The following is a 20,398-nucleotide window of genomic DNA, read 5'->3' as shown; positions in this document are numbered from 1 at the left end:
ACACACACACACATAACCGTTGTGTCTAAATTTTTTCCACTGATTGTTTTCGTGACAAATAAATATGATTCTGATTCTGATTCATATATACAACCCACTTCCCTCTTCCCCTCCCACGCGCCCACATGAGCATGATAATACTATTTGTTGTATAAGTGTGTGTGTGTGTGTGTGTGTGTGTGTGTGTGTGTGTGTGTGTTGCTGTTGTTGTTGTTGTTTGTTTGTTTTTTAATGTTATTTTCGTCATTCATATTCATGTCATGATTGTTGTTGTTGTTGTTGTTGTTGCTGTTGTTGTTGTTCATTCTTCCTTCTTTTTCCATACACACACCGCCCAACACTTCCGCCCCCCTGAACACCCCCCTCCCCCCAACCAACGCTCCCCTCCGATCCCCACGCCCCCCACCCCCAGCTTTCAATCGATCTCTTTATATATTCATGATTATTATTCCTTTTTTTGTGTTCCCTTCCATGCTCTGTACACACACACACACACACACACACACACACACACTCGCAGCGCCCAACCGGTACAGCCTGCCCCCGATGCTGGGAGGCGGCATTGTGGACAGCACCAAGCCTACCAAACCCCTCTACTCCATGGCGCCTAGGTCCAACCGTGGAAGCTTCTCCGAGGACCTGGCCAAAGTCAGTCATCTGCGAGGACAGGGGTTGGGGTGGTTTGGTTTGTTTGGGGTTGGGATTGGCGGGGAGGGAGGGAGGGAGCGAGGGAGGGTGGGGGGGAGGGTTTGGGGGTGTGGGGGTGGAGGTGTCCAAGGGAGTGAGGGTGAGGGTGTTGGGAGGGGGAAGTGGTGGTGGTGGTTGTGGTGGCGGGATATGTTTTACATGGAAAGGCATTGTAGGTCCTTGAAATAAATTATTGTTACAAACGCCTTGATTTAGTCTCATATAAATACGTTATATTAATACTGTTAAGATGACGATGGTGATGGTGATGGTATTGATTAAGAAGATGATGGTGATGACGATCATTATTATGAATAAAATATTGTCATTATGATCCCTTGTGGGGATGTCGGGGGTCTTTTTTGACTCACTTGTGTAAACAAGGTCAGTCTATGTTTTAACCCGGTGTTCGGTAGTCTCTCTCTCTCTCTCTCTCTCTCTCTCTCTCTCTCTCTCTCTCTCTCTCTCTCTCTGTATGTTCGTGGTAAACTTTAACATTGACATTTTCTCTGCAAATACTTTGTCAGCGGACTCCAAATTAGGCATGAAAATAGGAAACATTCAGTTCTTTTCAGTCATCTTGTTTAAAATAATATTGCACCTCTGGGATGGGCACAAAATTTTTTAAAAAAATGAAGCCTAATTATATGCAAACTGCATTTACTGTTATATTTATATTTTTTGTATTCTCTAAACTTGGCACTTTGATCTGATATTCTGACCCAGCAACAAGAGCAGTCATTATTATCATTTTTTGCTCAAACAGGAACTTCTTTTGCTACGCATGGAAGTTTTATTTATTTTGCAAACGTTTTGGTGCAGATAGTAAAAAAGGGAATTTACTCTGTAATTAATGCTAGGGGACTTAATTTGTTTTAAACTGATCTTTCTCATCTTAAACATCACATACTGAAATTATACTCAATACATAGAAAGCTTGGATTTTTTTTAAAGTGTATCACAAGTGAGTCTTGAAGGCCTTGCCTGTCTTGTTTTTTTATTATTATTATTATTTTTTTTTATAGTATAAGTAGTATCTCCCACCTTCTTGAAATGTTGTGCTAGAAATTTTCTCTTTTCTATTGCTCTCTTTATTTCTGCCTCCCCCCCCCCCACCCTTCCTTCGCAGTTCTCTTTTTTTCTGCCTTACCAGTCCATTCCCCTCTCTCTCTCTCTCTCTCTCTCTCTCTCTCTCTCTCTCTCTCTCTCTCTCTCTCTCTCTCTCTTTTCCGCAGTCTGTAATGGAGGTATACAAACTGTGAAATTGTAAACCCTGTGATGGGGAAGTAGCTGACCATTCTGCGGTGTTATTTGCCTATATGGCCTTTTATCTATTTTTTTGTTTGGCTTGGACATATATATATATATATATATATATATATATTTTTTTTTTTTTTTTTTTAAAAATCATTTTATTTTTTACGATTAAAAAAAAAAAAAATCAGGGGATGATAAATTAAGCGGAAGGGCTGACGTACTTAGCACGTCTTAGTCTGATTTGCCTTACTGAGTTAAATGGTTAGGATCAGGTTTCACGAACTGTGTTTTGTGGGGTTGTCTTGGTGTTGTTGTTTTTGTTGGTGTTTTTTTGTTTGTTTTGTTTTTGTTTGTTTGTTTATTATTATCATTATTTTAATAGATGTGCCAGTTTCGTGTTGACGTGGCTGAACATCTGTAAGGTTTGACAGTTCTGATATATAGCCCTGTGCGGTCGGATAGACTATGAGCAACAATGAACAGTTATCATTGATTATGATCATTAATTAATGATCATGATGACGATGATGATGTTGACGACAACGACGATGACTATGACGATGACGACGATGATGTGACGTTGATGACGATGATGATGATAATGATGTCGATGATGATGATGATGACGATGGTGATGATGACGATGATGATGCCGATGATGACGACGATGAAGAAGACGACGATAATGATGATGATGATGATGCTGAACTTGTTGCTGTGCACTACCAGGCCCCAGGCCCAGGCACCTACAACACGACCAAGCCGTCCGTGTACAAGCGGAAGATGCCTGAGTACACCCTGGGGCCCCGGGTCTTCCCGCCCGGGGACACCAGCGTCAAGCCCGGCCCCGGAACCTACAGGCCTGAAGATGTCAGTTCTCACTGTATTGTTTGTATTGTATTGTATTGTATTGCATTGCATTGCATTGTATTGTATTGTATTGTATTGTATTGTATCGTATTGTATTGTATTGTATTGTATTGTATTGCATTACTTCCCCATGTGGACAGTACCGTCAAGACCGGCCCCGGAGCCTACAGACCTGAAGATGTCAGTTCTCAGTGTGTTTGTATTGCGTTGTATTGTATTGCATTGCATTGCATTGCGTTGCATTGTATTGTATTGCATTGCATTGTATTGTATCGTATCGTATTGTATTGTATTGTATTACTTCCCCATGTGGACAGTACCGTCAAGACTAGCACCGGAGCCTACAGACCTGAAGATGTCAGTTCTCACTGTATTGTATTGTATTGTATTGTATTGCATTGCATTGCATTGCATTGTATTGTATCGTATTGTATTGTATTGTATTGTATTGTATTGTATTGTATTACTTCCCCATGTGGACAGTACCGCCAAGACCGGCCCCAGAGCCTACAGGCCTGAAGATGTCAGTTCTCACTGTGTTTGTATTGTATTGTATTGTATTGCATTGTATTGTATTGCATTGCATTGCATTGTATCGTATCGTATCGTATCGTATCGTATCGTATTACTTCCCCATGTGGACAGTACCGTCAAGACCGGCCCCGGAGCCTACAGGCCTGAAGATGTCAGTTCTCACAGTGTTTGTATTGTATTGTATTGTATTGTATTGTATTGTATTGTATTGTATTACTTCCCCATGTGGACAGTACCGCCAAGACCGGCCCCGGAGCCTACAGGCCTGAAGATGTCAGTTCTCACTGTGTTAGTAGTGCGTTGTGTTGTGTTCCGTTGTGTTGTTTTGTGCTGTGTAGTGTTGTGGTGGGGTCTGATGTGATGTGTTATGTTGTGGTGTGGTGTGGTGTGGTGTGGTGTGGTGTCGTGTTTTATGTTGTGGTGTGGTGTGGTGTCGTTTGGTGTGGTGTGGTGTGGTATGTGGTATTGTGTTCTATTATATTGTATTGTGTTGTATTGTGTGGTATTGTATTGCATTGTGTTGTATTGTGTTGCATTGTATTGTGTTGTGTTGTGTTGTTTACAGGCCTGAAGATGTCAGTTCTCATTGTGTTTGAAGTGCATAGTGTTGCGAGCGCCCCTTACTCCCTATTCCCAAACCAGTCTTCTGCCCCGCAATCCCAAACTTCTGCTTTTTAACTTTTTAATATATCTATCTATATTTATTTATTCATTATGATAATGATGATTATTATCATATATCACTGGCTCAGTCCTTCTCCTCTCTCTCTCTCTCAACAGTGCCACGCCCATCGCGAGCAGCCATCTTTCTCCTTCGGCATCCACCATTCTCCATACTCCTCCACCTTCAATGCCGAACCTCCACAGTGAAGTCGGGCCCTCTGTTCTGATCTGATCTGATCTGATCTTACCTTACCTTACCACGGTAATAGTATATATATATATATATATATATATATATATGCGACCCACGTGCATCCACGCATCTTCATGCTACCGTGGCGTCACCGTCTGCACCTCGCCTCTGTGATAGAACCGGCTTCCTGAGTGACTACAAAGCAGCCTGTGACTTTGTGTATGATGTCATCATTCGCTGTTGAGTACGGCAAGGACTTGTTCCAATGCCCGCAATGAGATCACACACACACACACACACACACACACACACACACGCACACACGTGTGTGTGTGTGTGTGTGTGTGTGTGTGTGTGTGTGACCTGTTTTCTGATTCAATGAAGCCATCACACAGCGTGCATGTTTACGCCACACCTACTACCTCACCCTTGCGCTTTGGTGGAACCTATAAAGAGTAACTGGCCTGATCTCAACATCATGACGTGCCTCATGACGTCACTCGTACTGCGTCATCCACCTCCCTCCTTCCCATGATAGAATCCCCAGAATGACCGGCTGTTTTCCCGATTTCTACGTGGGGGATGAACCTATGGGGAAAAAAACAAACAACAACAAAACAAACAAACAAACAAAAAACAACAACCCAAAACCAAGCGTGTTTCCGGATCTCTACAAATGTTGTGACGTACATTGTGACGTCATCACTCATCTTACATCACCCTCTCTCTGTGATAGAGCCTCGAGAGTAAACGGCCCTGTTTCTGCATCTCATCATTCCAGCAGAAGACAGACGTGCGTCTGTCTAGTTGTCACTCGTCATATATCACCCTTGCTCAATGATAGAGCCTCAGTCGAGACTCGAGTGTAACCGGCCCAGTTTCTCAGTGCCTCTCAGCATGCCATGGGACGTGCATCATCATCACCTTTTTCAGCCTTTGACGGAACTTTGCAGGGTAAAAGTCTTGTTTCTGTGTCCGAGATAAATCGATCCTCTAATCCAAAATGCCCCCCCCCCCCCCCTCCCTTCTACCACTCCGCCCCGCACCCCCCCTTTTTTTCCCCTTGCATTTTCTTCTTATGAGAATTTTTAAAATGATGCCAAAATTTTTGACAGACAGCCGTGTATACAGCCAATGTAATGAGTGCCATTCATTACATGGGTGCTTTCTTGTATGCGCACCTCCATTTTATGTATCCATTTATTTATTCATTTTTACAAATTTCACGGTTATCGCTTATAAACCACTGGATAACAACAATTTTGTGGTTGAAACATCGATTATTTCAAACGCATTTTCAAAGCTGTTCGTGTGCGCTTGTGTCTTTATAAACAGCCGTATGTGTATTCAAAGAGCAAAGAGAAATCAGTAATGGGCCGTAAGCAGCCTGCATAATTACAATCATCGCGAGATTTAAAAACAAACGAAAACATTTTGAGAAAATAATCCTGCTCTAATGAAGTGGTCGGTCCTTAACTTTTTGTTGAGCGCGTGTATACCATGAGGTCATACTTGATTGCAAAATACATTATTTCCAAACTTAACCGTGTGTGACGTGTGATGTCAATAGCACAGTGGAATACTCATACGGAGGTTTAAATTTAAATACACCTGAAGTAAGAAGTTTTCAAGCGAATTAAAACACGACGAAATCAACCTCCATATTTAATAGCTGCATTAGTTTCCTTTCTTACCTTTTTTCTTTAACTGAAGTGGTCAGATCTTGTGATATTGATAACAATCTTGTGAAGTACCCAGTTCAGGTTTATGGAACGTAAAGAATAGACAAAGTCAAAACATATTTTTCGTTATTAGCACTCTTGTAACTGTGCATTAATGTGTGTGTGTGTGTGTGTGTGTGTGTGTGTGTGTGTGTGTGTAAGCGCGTGCACGTGTTCTTGGACATGTCCTTGAAAATGTGCGTGTATGTATGGGGTACGCGCGCCCGCGGTATACTATGTGCATATAACAGTAATTCTCTCTCTCTCTCTCTCTCTCTCTCTCTCTCTCTCTCTCTCTCTCTGCGTATCACATACACACCTGTACACACACATACATATACACACACGCGCGCGCGCACGCATCTACACACAACATGCACACACACGCACACACACACACACACACACACACCACGCATCTCGCATAAAAGATGAACACATACGTAGTTATCCACTACGAAAAACAGATAAATCTACAAATAAAATCAACGAATAAAAGACGGCAACCGCCCCAGCCCTATATACACGACAATAACAGCTAACTCATAATCAGTTTCCAAGCCACCTCACTCCCACCCATACCCCCTCCCTACCCATCACAATCCTGGATACAGACAACAAGACCTTATCAGACGCGATCAAATTTTGTTGCCACCTCCTCAGAGACAGTACTCAAATCCCCAATGTCACTGATGAAGTCAACGTTGAAACGGAGACGCTGCAAGGAATTCGCTTGAATCCTTGATGAAGTCCAAAGTGATATAGGTGCCAGACATTCGTATTATTGTTGATGCAGTTCATCAGTGGAAACGAAACAGGTTCAGTGCTGGGTACAGCCGTATGCCGTTGATGCACAGTCGTTAGCGAAACGAGGATTAGACCATATCAAACCGAAAAGCAAACATATCAGTGGCCCAGCTCCGTTGACTTTCGACTAGAGACAACGGTTATTCTGTTATAAGGTAAGCGAAGTTTGTCAAAGGCTTCAAGACAGGAAAGTTTCGCAGCAAAGTTCGTGCGAAATTTTCGTCTGTGAATTTACGCATTGACGAAAAGGTTGATGCGATATTGTTTTTTTCTTTCGTTGCGAAGTTAGCTTGTGAACTTCACATAGGTTTTTCGGTTCTATGGAATTTCACCTTTATGCATATATATGCAAGCGTAAGTTTGAAACATGGAACTCTGATGGTTCGAAAAGGTGGAGGAAGAGTAGTAAAGCCAAACCACTCGGCCAACAGGCTATAGCGGTACGACACTTGTAGGTAACATGTGAAAAAACAAAAAACAAACAAACGTGAAGTGGTACAGAATAAAGTGCCAGCACTCTGAAGGGAAAATCGATAGCGTTTCAAACTTAAAAAAAAAAGTTATTTATTAATAACTTCTTTAAGTCGAAAGACAACAATAACAGCAACAAAACATTGATTCGCTTTTGTCGTGGGGTCGTATGATAAGAAAATAAACTTTACTCGAAAAATATACACCAAATGGCGGGACATAACACACACACACACACACACACACACACACACACACACACAGATAGACTTGTCGAACATCACTCAAAGTAAAAATGAATAAAAGAAAACACACACACACACACACACACCATGCAGAAGAATCCCACATACACACATTTTCAGTCACTGCCAGTCCTTTCACCCATAGTATCTCACGCCCACTCTCTCCCAAATCAAACTTACCTTTTTTTATGCGTATCTTGACGATGTCCGAAGGCCAGACTACGAATTCTAGTTCGGAACTGCTTGTCCAAAGAAGGTGACACCGCACAGTGAAATGAAACTTGCTTTCTGAGGCAAAATGAGAGAGAAAAAAAAGTCTTTTTTTTGTCGTGTGTGTGTGTGTGTGTTACCATTTCGAATTACCCAAACGTAAACTTTTAAAAACATGTAGCACATAAAGTATTCTTTTTATTGTAATCCTTGAAGTATTCTGAATGCACAACCCGTATTTCCACACACATCCGTTATTTCCACACACATCGGTCGACAACAGCTCTGCTAGTCAACACACATCATCATTCCCATGCTTCCTGTCTTTCTTTTCTCTCCCCATTTCCTATCAATTAAAGTGGTTACATTGCACTGCTAATCTCATCCAATCCACGCGTTATTAAGCCGGCAAATAGCCCGGATCAGTAGCAACGAAGCAATAGTATGACTGAAGCAAAATCAGTATAACCTGAGCAGTGAAGTTTCACGCAATCGTGAACTGCGTTTGTGGAACGGGTGTCGTATTTTTTTTTTCTTGCTAGACAAACAACAGGGCCATGATGTTTGTTTAACAGAGCAGTAGGGATTATGATGCTTGTATAAGTAAGACAAACAGGATCACGATGTTTGTGTAAGCAGAACGGTAGGGATTGTGATATTTGCATGAAGCAATCCGCTGCTTTTTGTCAGTGTTTTTTTTTTCGTTGACAGGGCCGCACGAGCAGTGCTTTGGTGAGGTGGTAAGCATGGACCCCGTCGTATACCCATTATACGTCAGTTTGTTCATCTGTCAATGAACTGTTCGGTAGTGATTAAACGGCTAGTTTGCAGGTACACAACGATCAAAATGGCTTCGTCTCTAAGTTTCAAAAAATTATGAGACATTGTAAGTGTACTGCATTGTGTTCCCTACACACACACACACACACGCGCGCACACACACACACACACACACACACATTTCTATTGTCATTTGTAGTTTGTTGCACTGAGTTGTATTGCGTTATGTTGTCAAATTCTGGAGAATGGAGGGGAGGGGGGGCACTGCCAAAGTGCAGTAGATATACGTGCCACCCATTTTTTTTCTCTCCTCTTGTACAGTTCTTTGACAACCAACATAGATTCATCTGCAGAATGTTGTCAGCGACAACCCTCTGGTTGTCAAAGATTAGTTTTTACTAAGTGCTTGCTGCACTAACACAGCTTGACAGACACACGAATACACGACTGCTTGCGAGGAGTGATCGAAAGAGCAGTTTGTTGTCAATGCCTGTGGTTAATTAATTAATAATAAACGCCGTTATTTTTGTTGTTATCGTCACCTCCATTTTTTGTTGTGGTGGGAAAAGGTAGCAGAATCATCAGCAGTAGCAGCAGCCAGTATCGGCAAAAGTGAAGCAAGGTGGTTGTGGCAGTAGCACAAACATCAACGGGTATCTAGATTAAGATGGAATGCGCAAACCAATGTAGTAGACTTCGTAGTAGCAGCAACAGTAGCAGTAGTAATACTAGCAGCAGCAGTAGTAGTAGTAGTGATGTTCGTTTTAGAGGCGGCAGCAACAGCAGCAATAAATAGTGGAGTGATGGCCTAGAGGTAACGCGTCCGCCTAGGAAGCGAGAGAATCTGAGCGCGCTGGTTCGAATCACGGCTCAGCCGCCGATATTTTCTCCCCCTCCACTAGACCTTGAGTGGTGGTCTGGACGCTACTCATTCGGATGAGACGATAAACCGAGGTCCCGTGTGCAGCACGCACTTAGCGCACGTAAAAGAACCCACGGCAACAAAAGGGTTGTTCCTGGCAAAATTCTGGAGAAAAATCCACGTCAATAGGAAAAACAAATAAAACTGCACGCAGGAAAAATACAAAAAAATGGGTGGCGCTGTAGTATAGCGACGCGCTCTTCCTGGGGAGAGCAGCCCGAATTTCACACAGATAAATCTGTTGTGATAAAAAGAAATATAAAATACAAAATGCAGCAGCCGAAGGACTGATGATAACAGAATACAGAAGCGCTAATACTGGTAGCCCAATATCATCATTTTGTAGAAACCACAACAGTTTCAGAAAATACGAGCAGAAGATCGAGGCTGCAGCAACACGAATAGAAAGTAATGTCATTCGTCATAGCAGCAGATGCAATAGTGGAAACAGCAGCGGCTGCTCAAGTTGGCAGCAGCAGTGGTAGGTTTGTAACACTGAACAGTAGTGGCTGGAAAACAGAACAAAACAATGTTATCACCAGTAGTGACAGACATGTCATCAACAATAGTGATAGACGTAATAACATATAACAACAGCAGAAATAGTACTAAAAGTAGTAGCAGTAGCAGCACTGCCACAGAAGCAGCAACAGTACAGAAGTAGTAGTTGTTGTAGCAGCAGCGGAAGTAGTAGTAGCAGCTGTAGTAGTTGTTGTTGCCGTATCTACTAGTTGCAGCAACAGTAGCAGCTACAACAAAAAGCATCCGTAACAGAACCAAAAAGTGCTATTTGTTAAACTTAAAAGAAATCCGACGAACAACATGCAATACACAGAAGGAGAAGTAAGCTATCTATGTGTTTTGTCATCTTTTGTCATTTATTTTCTTTATGTCATAATAAGTTGTGTTATGTGCCTGTCTATTGTGATTCAAAATGCTTAATTGAATCTTACGTGTTGTTATAAGTTCACGTATTATCCACAAAATGAAATTTAAAAAGATCCTACGTTCTGCAGCAGAACGTCTTAAAAACAACAAGAAAACAACAACAACAGGTATTCACTGACCATACCTGGCATTCAACTTGCCTTCCAGTGCTATGTGACAAAAACCTTTCCAACACTGTTTCTCCTTTGGGATGGAAAAACAACAACAAGCTCGGTCTCCTTTGAGGTGAAGAAAAAAAAACAACACCTCTGTCTTTTTTAAGGCGAAAATCGCTCCTGTAGCCTGTATCCTTTGAGGTGGAGAAAAAAACCCGTCTGTCTCCTTTGAATTGATAAACCCTTCCTGCATCCAGTATTCTTTGAATTGATAAACCCTTCCTGCATCCAGTCTTCTTTGAATTGATAAACCCTTCCTGCATCCAGTCTTCTTTGAATTGATAAACCCTTCCTGCATCCAGTCTTCTTTGAATTGATAAAACCCTTCCAGCATCCAGTCTTCTTTGAATTGATAAAGCCCTTCCTGCATCCAGTCTTCTTTGAATTGATAAAGCCCTTCCTGCATCCAGTCTTCTTTGAATTGATAAAGCCCTTCCTGCATCCAGTCTCCTTTGAATTGATAAAACCCTTCCTGCATCCAGTCTTCTTTGAATTGATAAACCCTTCCTGCATCCAGTCTTCTTTGAATTGATAAAACCCTTCCTGCATCCAGTCTTCTTTGAATTGATAAAACCCTTCCTGCATCCAGTCTTCTTTGAATTGATAAAGCCCTTCCTGCATCCAGTCTTCTTTGAATTGATAAAACCCTTCCTGCATCCAGTCTTCTTTGAATTGATAAAGCCCTTCCTGCATCCAGTCTCCTTTGAATTGATAAAACCCTTCCTGCATCCAGTCTCCTTTGAATTGATAAAGCCCTTCCTGCATCCAGTCTTCTTTGAATTGATAAAGCCCTTCCTGCATCCAGTCTTCTTTGAATTGATAAAGCCCTTCCTGCATCCAGTCTTCTTTGAATTGATAAAGCCCTTCCTGCATCCAGTCTCCTTTGAATTGATAAAACCCTTCCTGCATCCAGTCTCCTTTGAATTGATAAAGCCCTTCCTGCATCCAGTCTCCTTTGAATTGATAAAACCCTTCCTGCATCCAGTCTTCTTTGAATTGATAAAGCCCTTCCTGCATCCAGTCTTCTTTGAATTGATAAACCCTTCCTGCATCCAGTATTCTTTGAATTGATAAACCCTTCCTGCATCCAGTCTTCTTTGAATTGATAAAACCCTTCCTGCATCCAGTCTTCTTTGAATTGATAAAACCCTTCCTGCATCCAGTCTTCTTTGAATTGATAAAACCCTTCCTGCATCCAGTCTTCTTTGAATTGATAAAACCCTTCCTGCATCCAGTCTTCTTTGAATTGATAAACCCTTCCTGCATCCAGTCTTCTTTGAATTGATAAAACCCTTCCTGCATCCAGTCTTCTTTGAATTGATAAACCCTTCCTGCATCCAGTCTTCTTTGAATTTATAAAGCCCTTCCTGCATCCAGTCTTCTTTGAATTGATAAAACCCTTCCTGCATCCAGTCTTCTTTGAATTGATAAAGCCCTTCCTGCATCCAGTCTCCTTTGAATTGATAAAACCCTTCCTGCATCCAGTCTCCTTTGAATTGATAAAGCCCTTCCTGCATCCAGTCTTCTTTGAATTGATAAAGCCCTTCCTGCATCCAGTCTTCTTTGAATTGATAAAGCCCTTCCTGCATCCAGTCTTCTTTGAATTGATAAAGCCCTTCCTGCATCCAGTCTCCTTTGAATTGATAAAACCCTTCCTGCATCCAGTCTCCTTTGAATTGATAAAGCCCTTCCTGCATCCAGTCTTCTTTGAATTTATAAAGCCCTTCCTGCATCCAGTCTTCTTTGAATTGATAAACCCTTCCTGCATCCAGTCTTCTTTGAATTGATAAACCCTTCCTGCATCCAGTCTTCTTTGAATTGATAAAACCCTTCAGTCATCCAGTCTTCTTTGAATTGATAAAACCCTTCCTGCATCCAGTCTTCTTTGAATTGATAAAACCTTTCCTGCATCCAGTCTTCTTTGAATTGATAAAACCCTTCCTGCATCCAGTCTTCTTTGAATTGATAAACCCTTCCTGCATCCAGTCTTCTTTGAATTGATAAACCCTTCCTGCATCCAGTCTACTTTGAGGTGAAAACAACAACAACAAACAAACACCTCCTGCATCCAGTCTACTTTGAGGTTAAAAAACAAAAAAACAAAACACACACAAAAACCTACTGCATCCAGTCTACTTCGAGGTAAAAAACCCAAACCAAAACAAACAAAAAAACCCCCACCTCTTCTGCACCCAGTCTCCTTTTGAGTGAAAACCACCCTCCCACATCCTGTTTCCATTGAGGTAAAGAAAAAAAACAACTACTGCATTCTGTCCCATTTGAGACGGGGAAAAAAAACCCAAACAACCTCCTACAACCTGTCTCATTTGAGGTGAAAATCCCCCTCCTGCATATTGTCCCCTTTGAGGTGAAGAAAAACAAAAACAAAACAGGAACGACACCCTCCTGCATCTTTGAGGCAAAAAACCTCTCTTACATCCTGTCCCATTCGAAGTGAAAAACCCGAGAAAAAAACAACAACAAACTCTCCTACATCATGTCCCCTTTGAGGTGAAAAATCCGAAAAAAACCCCCCTCCTACATCCTGTCCCCTTTGAGGCGAAAAAACAACTACAAAACAAAAGAAACTCATCCTGCATCCTGTACACCCTTGGAAAGTCTCACCCATCCAACCAACCAGCCAGGCAGCCAGGAAGCCAGCCAGCTTGCCCACACAGCGATGGACACTTGCTGCACGCATCCCCGGAGGCCCATCGCCGCCATGTACACCAGCCCAGGGCCTCAGTACGTCCTGCCCAACCTGCTGGGTCAGCAGGACCACGACCCCCGCTCTACACACCGCAGGCAGCCCGCCTTCTCCTTCGGGGGTCTTCGGCACGCTGCCCAGGCCAGACGCGTCTCTCCTGGGTTCAGGGTGTTGACCGATAAGGTTTGTGTGTGTGTGTGTGTGAGGGGTGTGGGGGTGGGGTTGGGTGTGTGTGTGTGAGGTGTGGGGTTGGGTGTGTGTGAGGGGTGTGGGGGTGGGTTGTGTGTGTGTGTGTGTGTGTGTGTGTGTGTGTGATCACACCTGCAAGCTTGCTTGCTGAATATCCATGAATGCACATGTATGTGTTTTTTTTTCTATCAGAGTGATTCGGTTTTCTATCCACTGGGTAAAATCTGAATTTCAGTTTCAGTTTCAAGGAAGTGTTGAAGCTTGCCTCTGGTACATATTTACGTTATTATACTTGACACCACATTACCTTTTAAAACAAGTGGGGTTGGGGGGGAGGGAGTTGATTCCTGACCAGCGCATAAGCCTTAATAGCCTTCCCTTGGTTTCTACAGAAAAAAAAAGATGAATGAAATCATAAAAAGTAAATACTATGTAATTTTTTTTAACTATGTAGGAGGCAAATGATTAAAATAGTATAATAAAAATGGGCCATATTCAGCAGACCTGTGGACACCCCCACACATGCATGCATACTCATCCAAACATGCAAATCCACACACACACACATGTGCATGTACACACACACACACACACACGTGCATGTACACACACACACACACACGCACACATGAACACACACTTAAAATGAAGCAAGATTGTTCAAACATTTCTTTTCACCACCAAAACACATATTCCAGTACCATAAAAAGCAATCTAAAAAAGACCACTTCAGACACTCAAGGCTGAGTTACAAAAAAAAAAGTCGCTTTAGACATTCAAAACTTACCCTGTGTTAATACAACTTGGGTATTCATATAAACAAGGTACAGAGATAAATGGTACAAAATAAAAGAGACGAACAATAAACAACTGCATAAAGGTACTTATATATTTATATGATAGTCGTGTCCGACTATGACCATCAGAACAGCAGAGGAGGCAACTGCTGTTCCGACTATTTGGCTAGAATTTGATTATAGTGGAGAGTGTCTTGCCCCAGTTACATCCCTACTCTCTCGGCCAAGAGGGTTTTAGGACAGTCGGCGTTGGGATGGTTCCCAAAGGCCAACCAACCCACAAGGCTGCAGCACTAAAAGCCAGTGCAATTTTGCCTCCAAGTTTGAGAGTGAAGGAGAGCATTTTTTTTTCTCTAAACATGATAAATGAATGGACCACAATTCTACCACCATAGAAAGTCACTGTCAATCATCTTCTTACTCTGAACCGACAATCGAGAATGGCAAGAAGTGCTGAGCCCTGGCAAGAAGTACATAAAACCAGAATTGGCAAGATTGCATTTCCAGTACAAATATGAAGCATTCATATTCTTTCATGGTAAAAAAAAACAAAACAAAAATAAACCCAGCATAAAGCAAAAATAATAAAATATCAGCACGTCATTACAAATTAGTAAGTCATCGAAAAGGCATCAGTCATTTGAATTGTAATTGCATTGATCACAGTATTCAGAAGTCATAAAAGAAGGAAATCAGTTCATCACTCACATTCAACAAATATGATATGTATCATCTTTAAATGTGCACAACCTTGACAAATCACATTTACATTATCCCTGAATTCATTTTGCAATCTAACATGTCAGTCCCAGGCATTAGTGTGTATTATATATCAACACATATTACGATATATCAATAAATAAACAAAGAAAAAAAGAAATAAGGAGGGAATCAATTTATATTTGTAATAAATGAAAAAAGCAACAACATTAAAACAAACAAGCAAACACACACACAACCCCCCCCCCCCCAAACACACACACACAAAAAAACAAAAAAAAGAAAGGGGTTGAGGGGGCGTGGGGGGGCGGGGTGGTGGTGTGTGTGGAAGAAAAGAGAGCATTCTAAAATATAACAAACCAGGATGATTATCATGAACAGAAACTTCAAAGATTTCTTATGCAGTGATCCCATTCACCTGTGAATTTTGCTCTTCAATAAACTGAAATGTCAAACAGAAATCAGTTATATACATCAACTCACACACATCAGAACAAGGAAATTTTTTTTTTTTTTTAACGAAATCCATTTGAATAATGGCTAGGATGGCAAATTCATCAGCATATTCAAATTCAATAAACATCAGTAATATAACAGCAGCTAAGTGTTTAACTCAAACATTCAAAGAAACAAGATAAACACCGGAATATGGACACATAACAAAGCATTACAGTCACAACATTCATGGAATGTTTTCTCCTTTCTCACCGTACAACTTCTTTCTATTCCCCACATCTTTAAATTCATACACAACTTAACAAGTGCCACTGACATTTCCCTTTCCATATTAGTCACTATAAGATGCTACTACTACTACTACCACCACTACTAGTAATCAACAGACACACTCATTTAAGACATTATTAGAACATATCAATCATTAAAATAAGTTTAAAAAAAAACCCACTCATTAACTGGTTCAAATCCCCCCCCCCTCCCCAAGTCGTGATCAAACGTTTTCATTTCCAAAAGTCATGACAAAAAGTCCTCAGTCCTTCTTGATAAAATCAACAATAAGTTCAAAGAATATATACTGACACACCCACCTACACCCACATCCATACACCCATCTACACCCATCCACCCACACACAACACCCACCCACACACACACACACACGTGCACACACACACACGTGCACACACACACACACACTTACACACACACACGCACAAACGACAAAACACCACTTCTGGCAATTTTTACCAAACTACTGAACGATGCAATGACAGACGCAGTCTATTTAAGTATCCCAAGCTTGGCCTGTAGAAACTTGGAGGAAACCCTGGAGGCGTTTCTCTTCAGGTACTCGGCACCCCGATGTTTCTGCCAGTCCTCCTCAAACTCGTTGGGCAGAATCTCCGCTCCTTTCTTACGAGCCAGTCCCGTCTCCTCCAGACTTAGTTCACACATCTGTAAATCGTCCACACCTGCGGAGGGAGGGAGGAGGGGGATGGGGTGGATGGGGAAGGGGGGGGGAGTGAAAGATTAGGTATATGTTTACCGCTGTGCAAACTCTTCCAATGTCACGTATTTCGAAAATATGAAACAAATCATTTAATATACATCCTTCATGTACAATACCAATACAATAACAATTGTACAATACAAGTACAATAACAAGTCTCTAACATGCACAATTTCTTTTTTTTCCAATTTTTGTTACATTCCAATAATTATCAAATATTGATTGCTGGCTGCAAATATCAATTCGTCATACCACTTTAATTCAAACCATGTGACCATTTTGGTGTTCGTGTATGTGAATGAACTCTGTGTTCAGCACTTTGATTTCTATAGTGAATAAAATTCAGCACTTAATCAAATACTATCATTATCACATTCATTACATAACCATTATAACTATTATTGATACATTTCTCTTTGTTATTATTATCATCATTCTTCTTCTTCTTCTTCTTACTATTACTTATTATCATTACATCCTGGCAGCATCGAATCAGCACACACATGCTGCATGTCTGCATGAGTATATGTGCGTGTGACTGAAACCTGTTTGAACGACACAGGAAACGACTGATGAGCGTCCAAATGGCAGCCGTCAGTCGGCTCTACCCAGGCAGGCAGCCTGCTGTGCAAATGACCCCGTGTTTGTAAAGTGCTTAGAGCTTGGTCTCCGCCCGAGGATAAGAGCTGTATAAGTATCCATATCATCATCAGCAGCAGCAACAACCTCCACAACCACCTGCAAGTCCTGAACTCACCAGCAAGGAGGAGGACGGCAGGTTTATCCGGGCAGACCTCCATCTGGCGAGCGATCCAGTTGCCATCAAAGTGGGCGTACCACATGCCGTGCTTCTTGTTGCCCCCTCCACGGAACTCATCGGCCGGTCGCGAGAAGGGGATCTTGAAGTAACGCTGCACTACGTTCCTCTCCTGCTCCTGCTGTTGCTGCTGTGGGGCCTTCTGGGCTGGCACGGCTTTTTCCGCTGGGTGGAAACACACACACGCAAAAACACACAAACACACACACACACACACAAAGAACTTGACACTTTATAACTCACTCAGTACGGCCAGTCCTCTCTTCTTCTCTTCACAGACCCCTCGGATGTCCAGTGGGTGTCTTAATGACCCAACCTTTAGCTTCCGTTGTCAGAATTGTGTTATTCTTTGTCAACGTTCACCTCTTCAGTATGAGAGCCTTCCACTTGCAATATTTTGATGGTGGTAATTGGGGTGAAACGCTGTTAACGTCTTCTCTTTCGCCGTTCGTATGGAGAGAGTTAAACGATGATTTTCTGTTGTTTCTTTATTCCTTTGTTTATAAACAAAATACCATTGTATTAGGTAGTGATGTGAAAACATCATAAGTGGATAACAGAACCTGACATTTTAAACGATGATTCTCGTTGTTTATTTACTCCAGTGTTTCAAAATAAAATACGAACTATTTGGTGGAGATATTCAAACATAATTGATGGATAAAGTTACAAAATTTCGATAAACGAGTAACAAAACTGACTGAGTTATTTAGATTAATATATGAGGCTTTGGGTGATTTTTATCCACGATGTGCGAAGGATTCTTGATTGCTGAATCTTGATGACATGAGAACAGTGTTGCATGGGTTTGAAGTGACTGCATTCACTACATTCTGTGTAGATTTTAGTGCACAAAAGTTATGCAGTCCCAAGAGCTCATGAAGTCCAGATAAAGAGTGGTGACTTGACATCAAGACCTTAGTGATTCTCTCTCTCTCTCTCTCTCTCTCTCTCTCTCTCTCTCTGTGTGTGTGTGTGTGTGTGTGTGTGTGTGTGTGTGTGTGTGTGTTAAATCTCTTGTCAAAGTCCCTTGAGTTTTAATTAACCTCTTTTGGGTCTAAGTCCTTTGAGGTTTTTGTTCAATCTTATGTGAAAACTTAAAAGAAATAAGAAAAAAAAGAACATAAAAGCTTCAACTAGACCAAAAATTCATTGAAATATTCACTGGAATTTCCTACAGACTTTATACATTTTTCTTAATGACCTACATATTTCCAAAACCATAATCTAAGATTTACATGACTTTCTTGATGACCTAATCAGTTATTCCAAACACAAATCTACATGACTCTACACAACACGAACAACTCGCACTCATTAATTAAGTCATCCGATTAGTCATGTTCTGGAATCATCCAGAATCATCATCATTCCAGAATCGTCTCACCTGCTTGTTCCACGGCTTTGGGAGCTCGTTGTTCCCCGCTGTCCGTGCGCTTCTTGTTTTTGGATTTCCAGCTGTGGTACACCTTGAGGCGACGATGGAATTCCTCACGGCATGCATCCAGCAACTCAAGGTCTGAAGAATGAAGATTGTAAATATTCATGATCAGGTGTGGGAACGAAACTATATCACTGAATAAAGGAATGATGTTCTTGGTAGCTACGAAAATATTGTGTGCAATGACTGTTGAATTTTTCGTTGTCTGTTTTGTTTTTTTTGTTTATTTATTTATTCATTTTTTTATTTTACAGCTTTATGTTTCCTTAACATGGCCGGGAAATAAGAGATAAATGAATCAATACCTTCAGAGAAGTTAAAAAAAACCCAAAAAACAAAACAAAAACAAACAACACACACAAAAAGAAATGACACTATTCTAAGCACATAATATGGCCAAAAGTACTCTGGATTGCTTATCAAAAAAAAGAAAAGAAGCTCCAATCACAAATGGCTTAAATTTTTACATACAAAAAAACTGCAACAATTTCAACATCAGCAAACCAATATTTTGCAGCACTTGCAAATTTCATGTAACTTGCAGCCAAGTTGTTGATGTGAGAGTGGCAGTATAACGGGTAATAAGGTTTTTAAAATAAAAAAAATACAGTGACACATGTGTTTGTACCAGCACAACAAAGATAACAATTAAAAAAAAAGATAAAAGGAAAAAAAAAAGAAAACAAAATCAAAAAAACCAACTGAAACATAATGACACTGACTTGTATGAAGTAAGGAAGTAGACGTATGGGAGAAATTATGACGGGGTTAAATGAAAAATACATCCATGAATGACTGATTGTAATCATTAAAAAAAAAGTCTCTGTACAAGATTCAGCGCTATATAAATACTTTACCATCATAATTATGATTATTATGAATATGATTATTATTGTCATCATCATCATTATTCTAGATGTGATGATAATGATGATCATAACGATACACCCCCGAAAACGGAGAATGGCTGCCTAAATGATGGAGTAAAAACAGTCACACACGTAAAAGCCCACTCGTGTACATACGAGTGAACGTGGGAGTTGCAGCCCACAAACGAAGAAGAAAAAGAAGAATGATACTACTACTACTACTACTGATAATGATAATATTGATCATAATATCAATAATAATGATGATAATTATCATTAATCATCATCCTTATTATCCTTGTCATTATCATAGAGATCATCACACTATTATTACCGTTATTAGAATCATGATTACTGCAAGGTGAACAGATCTCACTGACCACAAGAAGTGTTGATAGCGTCACGCAGTTCAGCGTACTTCCACTTGTGGAGTTCATACTTCTTGTTGGCCGCCACTTGCTGCATGGCTTTGACTGTCTCCGACCTGCTCCCAACACCAGGTGGTTATGTACAGAGTTAGGACACTGTATTTCTACCCATAAAAAAAAGGAGTATGGCTGCCTGAAAACTGCTGAACATGTGAAATCACACACACACACACACACACACACACACACACACACACACACACACACACACACACACACAGACATGAGTAAACATGGGAGTTGCAGTTGTGTGGCCCCGGCCCGGCCCCCTTAGAGTGTAAGGAGTTAAGGACCGAAACACTTGACTGAGGGGGGCTTCTTCTCTAAAGACCTTGTACTGTCCAGCTCTACCAAGAGTTTCTCATCACAGAGTTAGGACACTGTATTTCTACCCATGAAAAAGGAGAATGGCTGCCTGAAAATAGCTGAACATGTGAAATCACACACACACACACACACAGACATGAGTAAACATGGGAGTTGCAGTGTGTGTGTGTGT

The 20,398-nt window shown here is 41.2% G+C and overlaps 2 protein-coding genes across 4 annotated transcripts in view; one reads left to right on the top strand and one right to left on the bottom strand.

Moving 5' to 3' along the window:
- The window catches only part of LOC143283226 (ciliary microtubule associated protein 1A-like), an 18,402-nt gene extending 4,207 nt beyond the window's left edge, over positions 1 to 14,195 (top strand). Inside the window, exons 3-6 of the mRNA XM_076589402.1 lie at positions 557 to 648; positions 2,674 to 2,814; positions 13,105 to 13,353; positions 14,184 to 14,195. Coding sequence (XP_076445517.1) covers positions 557 to 648; positions 2,674 to 2,814; positions 13,105 to 13,353; positions 14,184 to 14,195 — 494 coding nt within the window. The remainder of the gene's footprint in view (positions 1 to 556; positions 649 to 2,673; positions 2,815 to 13,104; positions 13,354 to 14,183) is intronic.
- LOC143282719 (unconventional myosin-VI-like) overlaps positions 14,011 to 20,398 on the bottom strand; it is a 54,824-nt gene continuing 48,436 nt past the window's right edge. For all 3 annotated transcript variants that reach the window (XM_076588439.1, XM_076588440.1, XM_076588438.1), the window contains exons 29-32: positions 19,852 to 19,955; positions 18,549 to 18,680; positions 17,102 to 17,326; positions 14,011 to 16,306 (exon numbers count right to left, since the gene is read on the bottom strand). In XM_076588439.1, coding sequence (XP_076444554.1) covers positions 16,116 to 16,306; positions 17,102 to 17,326; positions 18,549 to 18,680; positions 19,852 to 19,955 — 652 coding nt within the window. In that variant the 3' untranslated portion in view covers positions 14,011 to 16,115. The remainder of the gene's footprint in view (positions 16,307 to 17,101; positions 17,327 to 18,548; positions 18,681 to 19,851; positions 19,956 to 20,398) is intronic.

This window comes from Babylonia areolata, chromosome 6 (genome assembly GCF_041734735.1).
Source record: "Babylonia areolata isolate BAREFJ2019XMU chromosome 6, ASM4173473v1, whole genome shotgun sequence".
NCBI lineage: Eukaryota > Metazoa > Mollusca > Gastropoda > Neogastropoda > Buccinidae > Babylonia > Babylonia areolata.
This window is presented reverse-complemented; position numbering and strand designations above follow the sequence as displayed.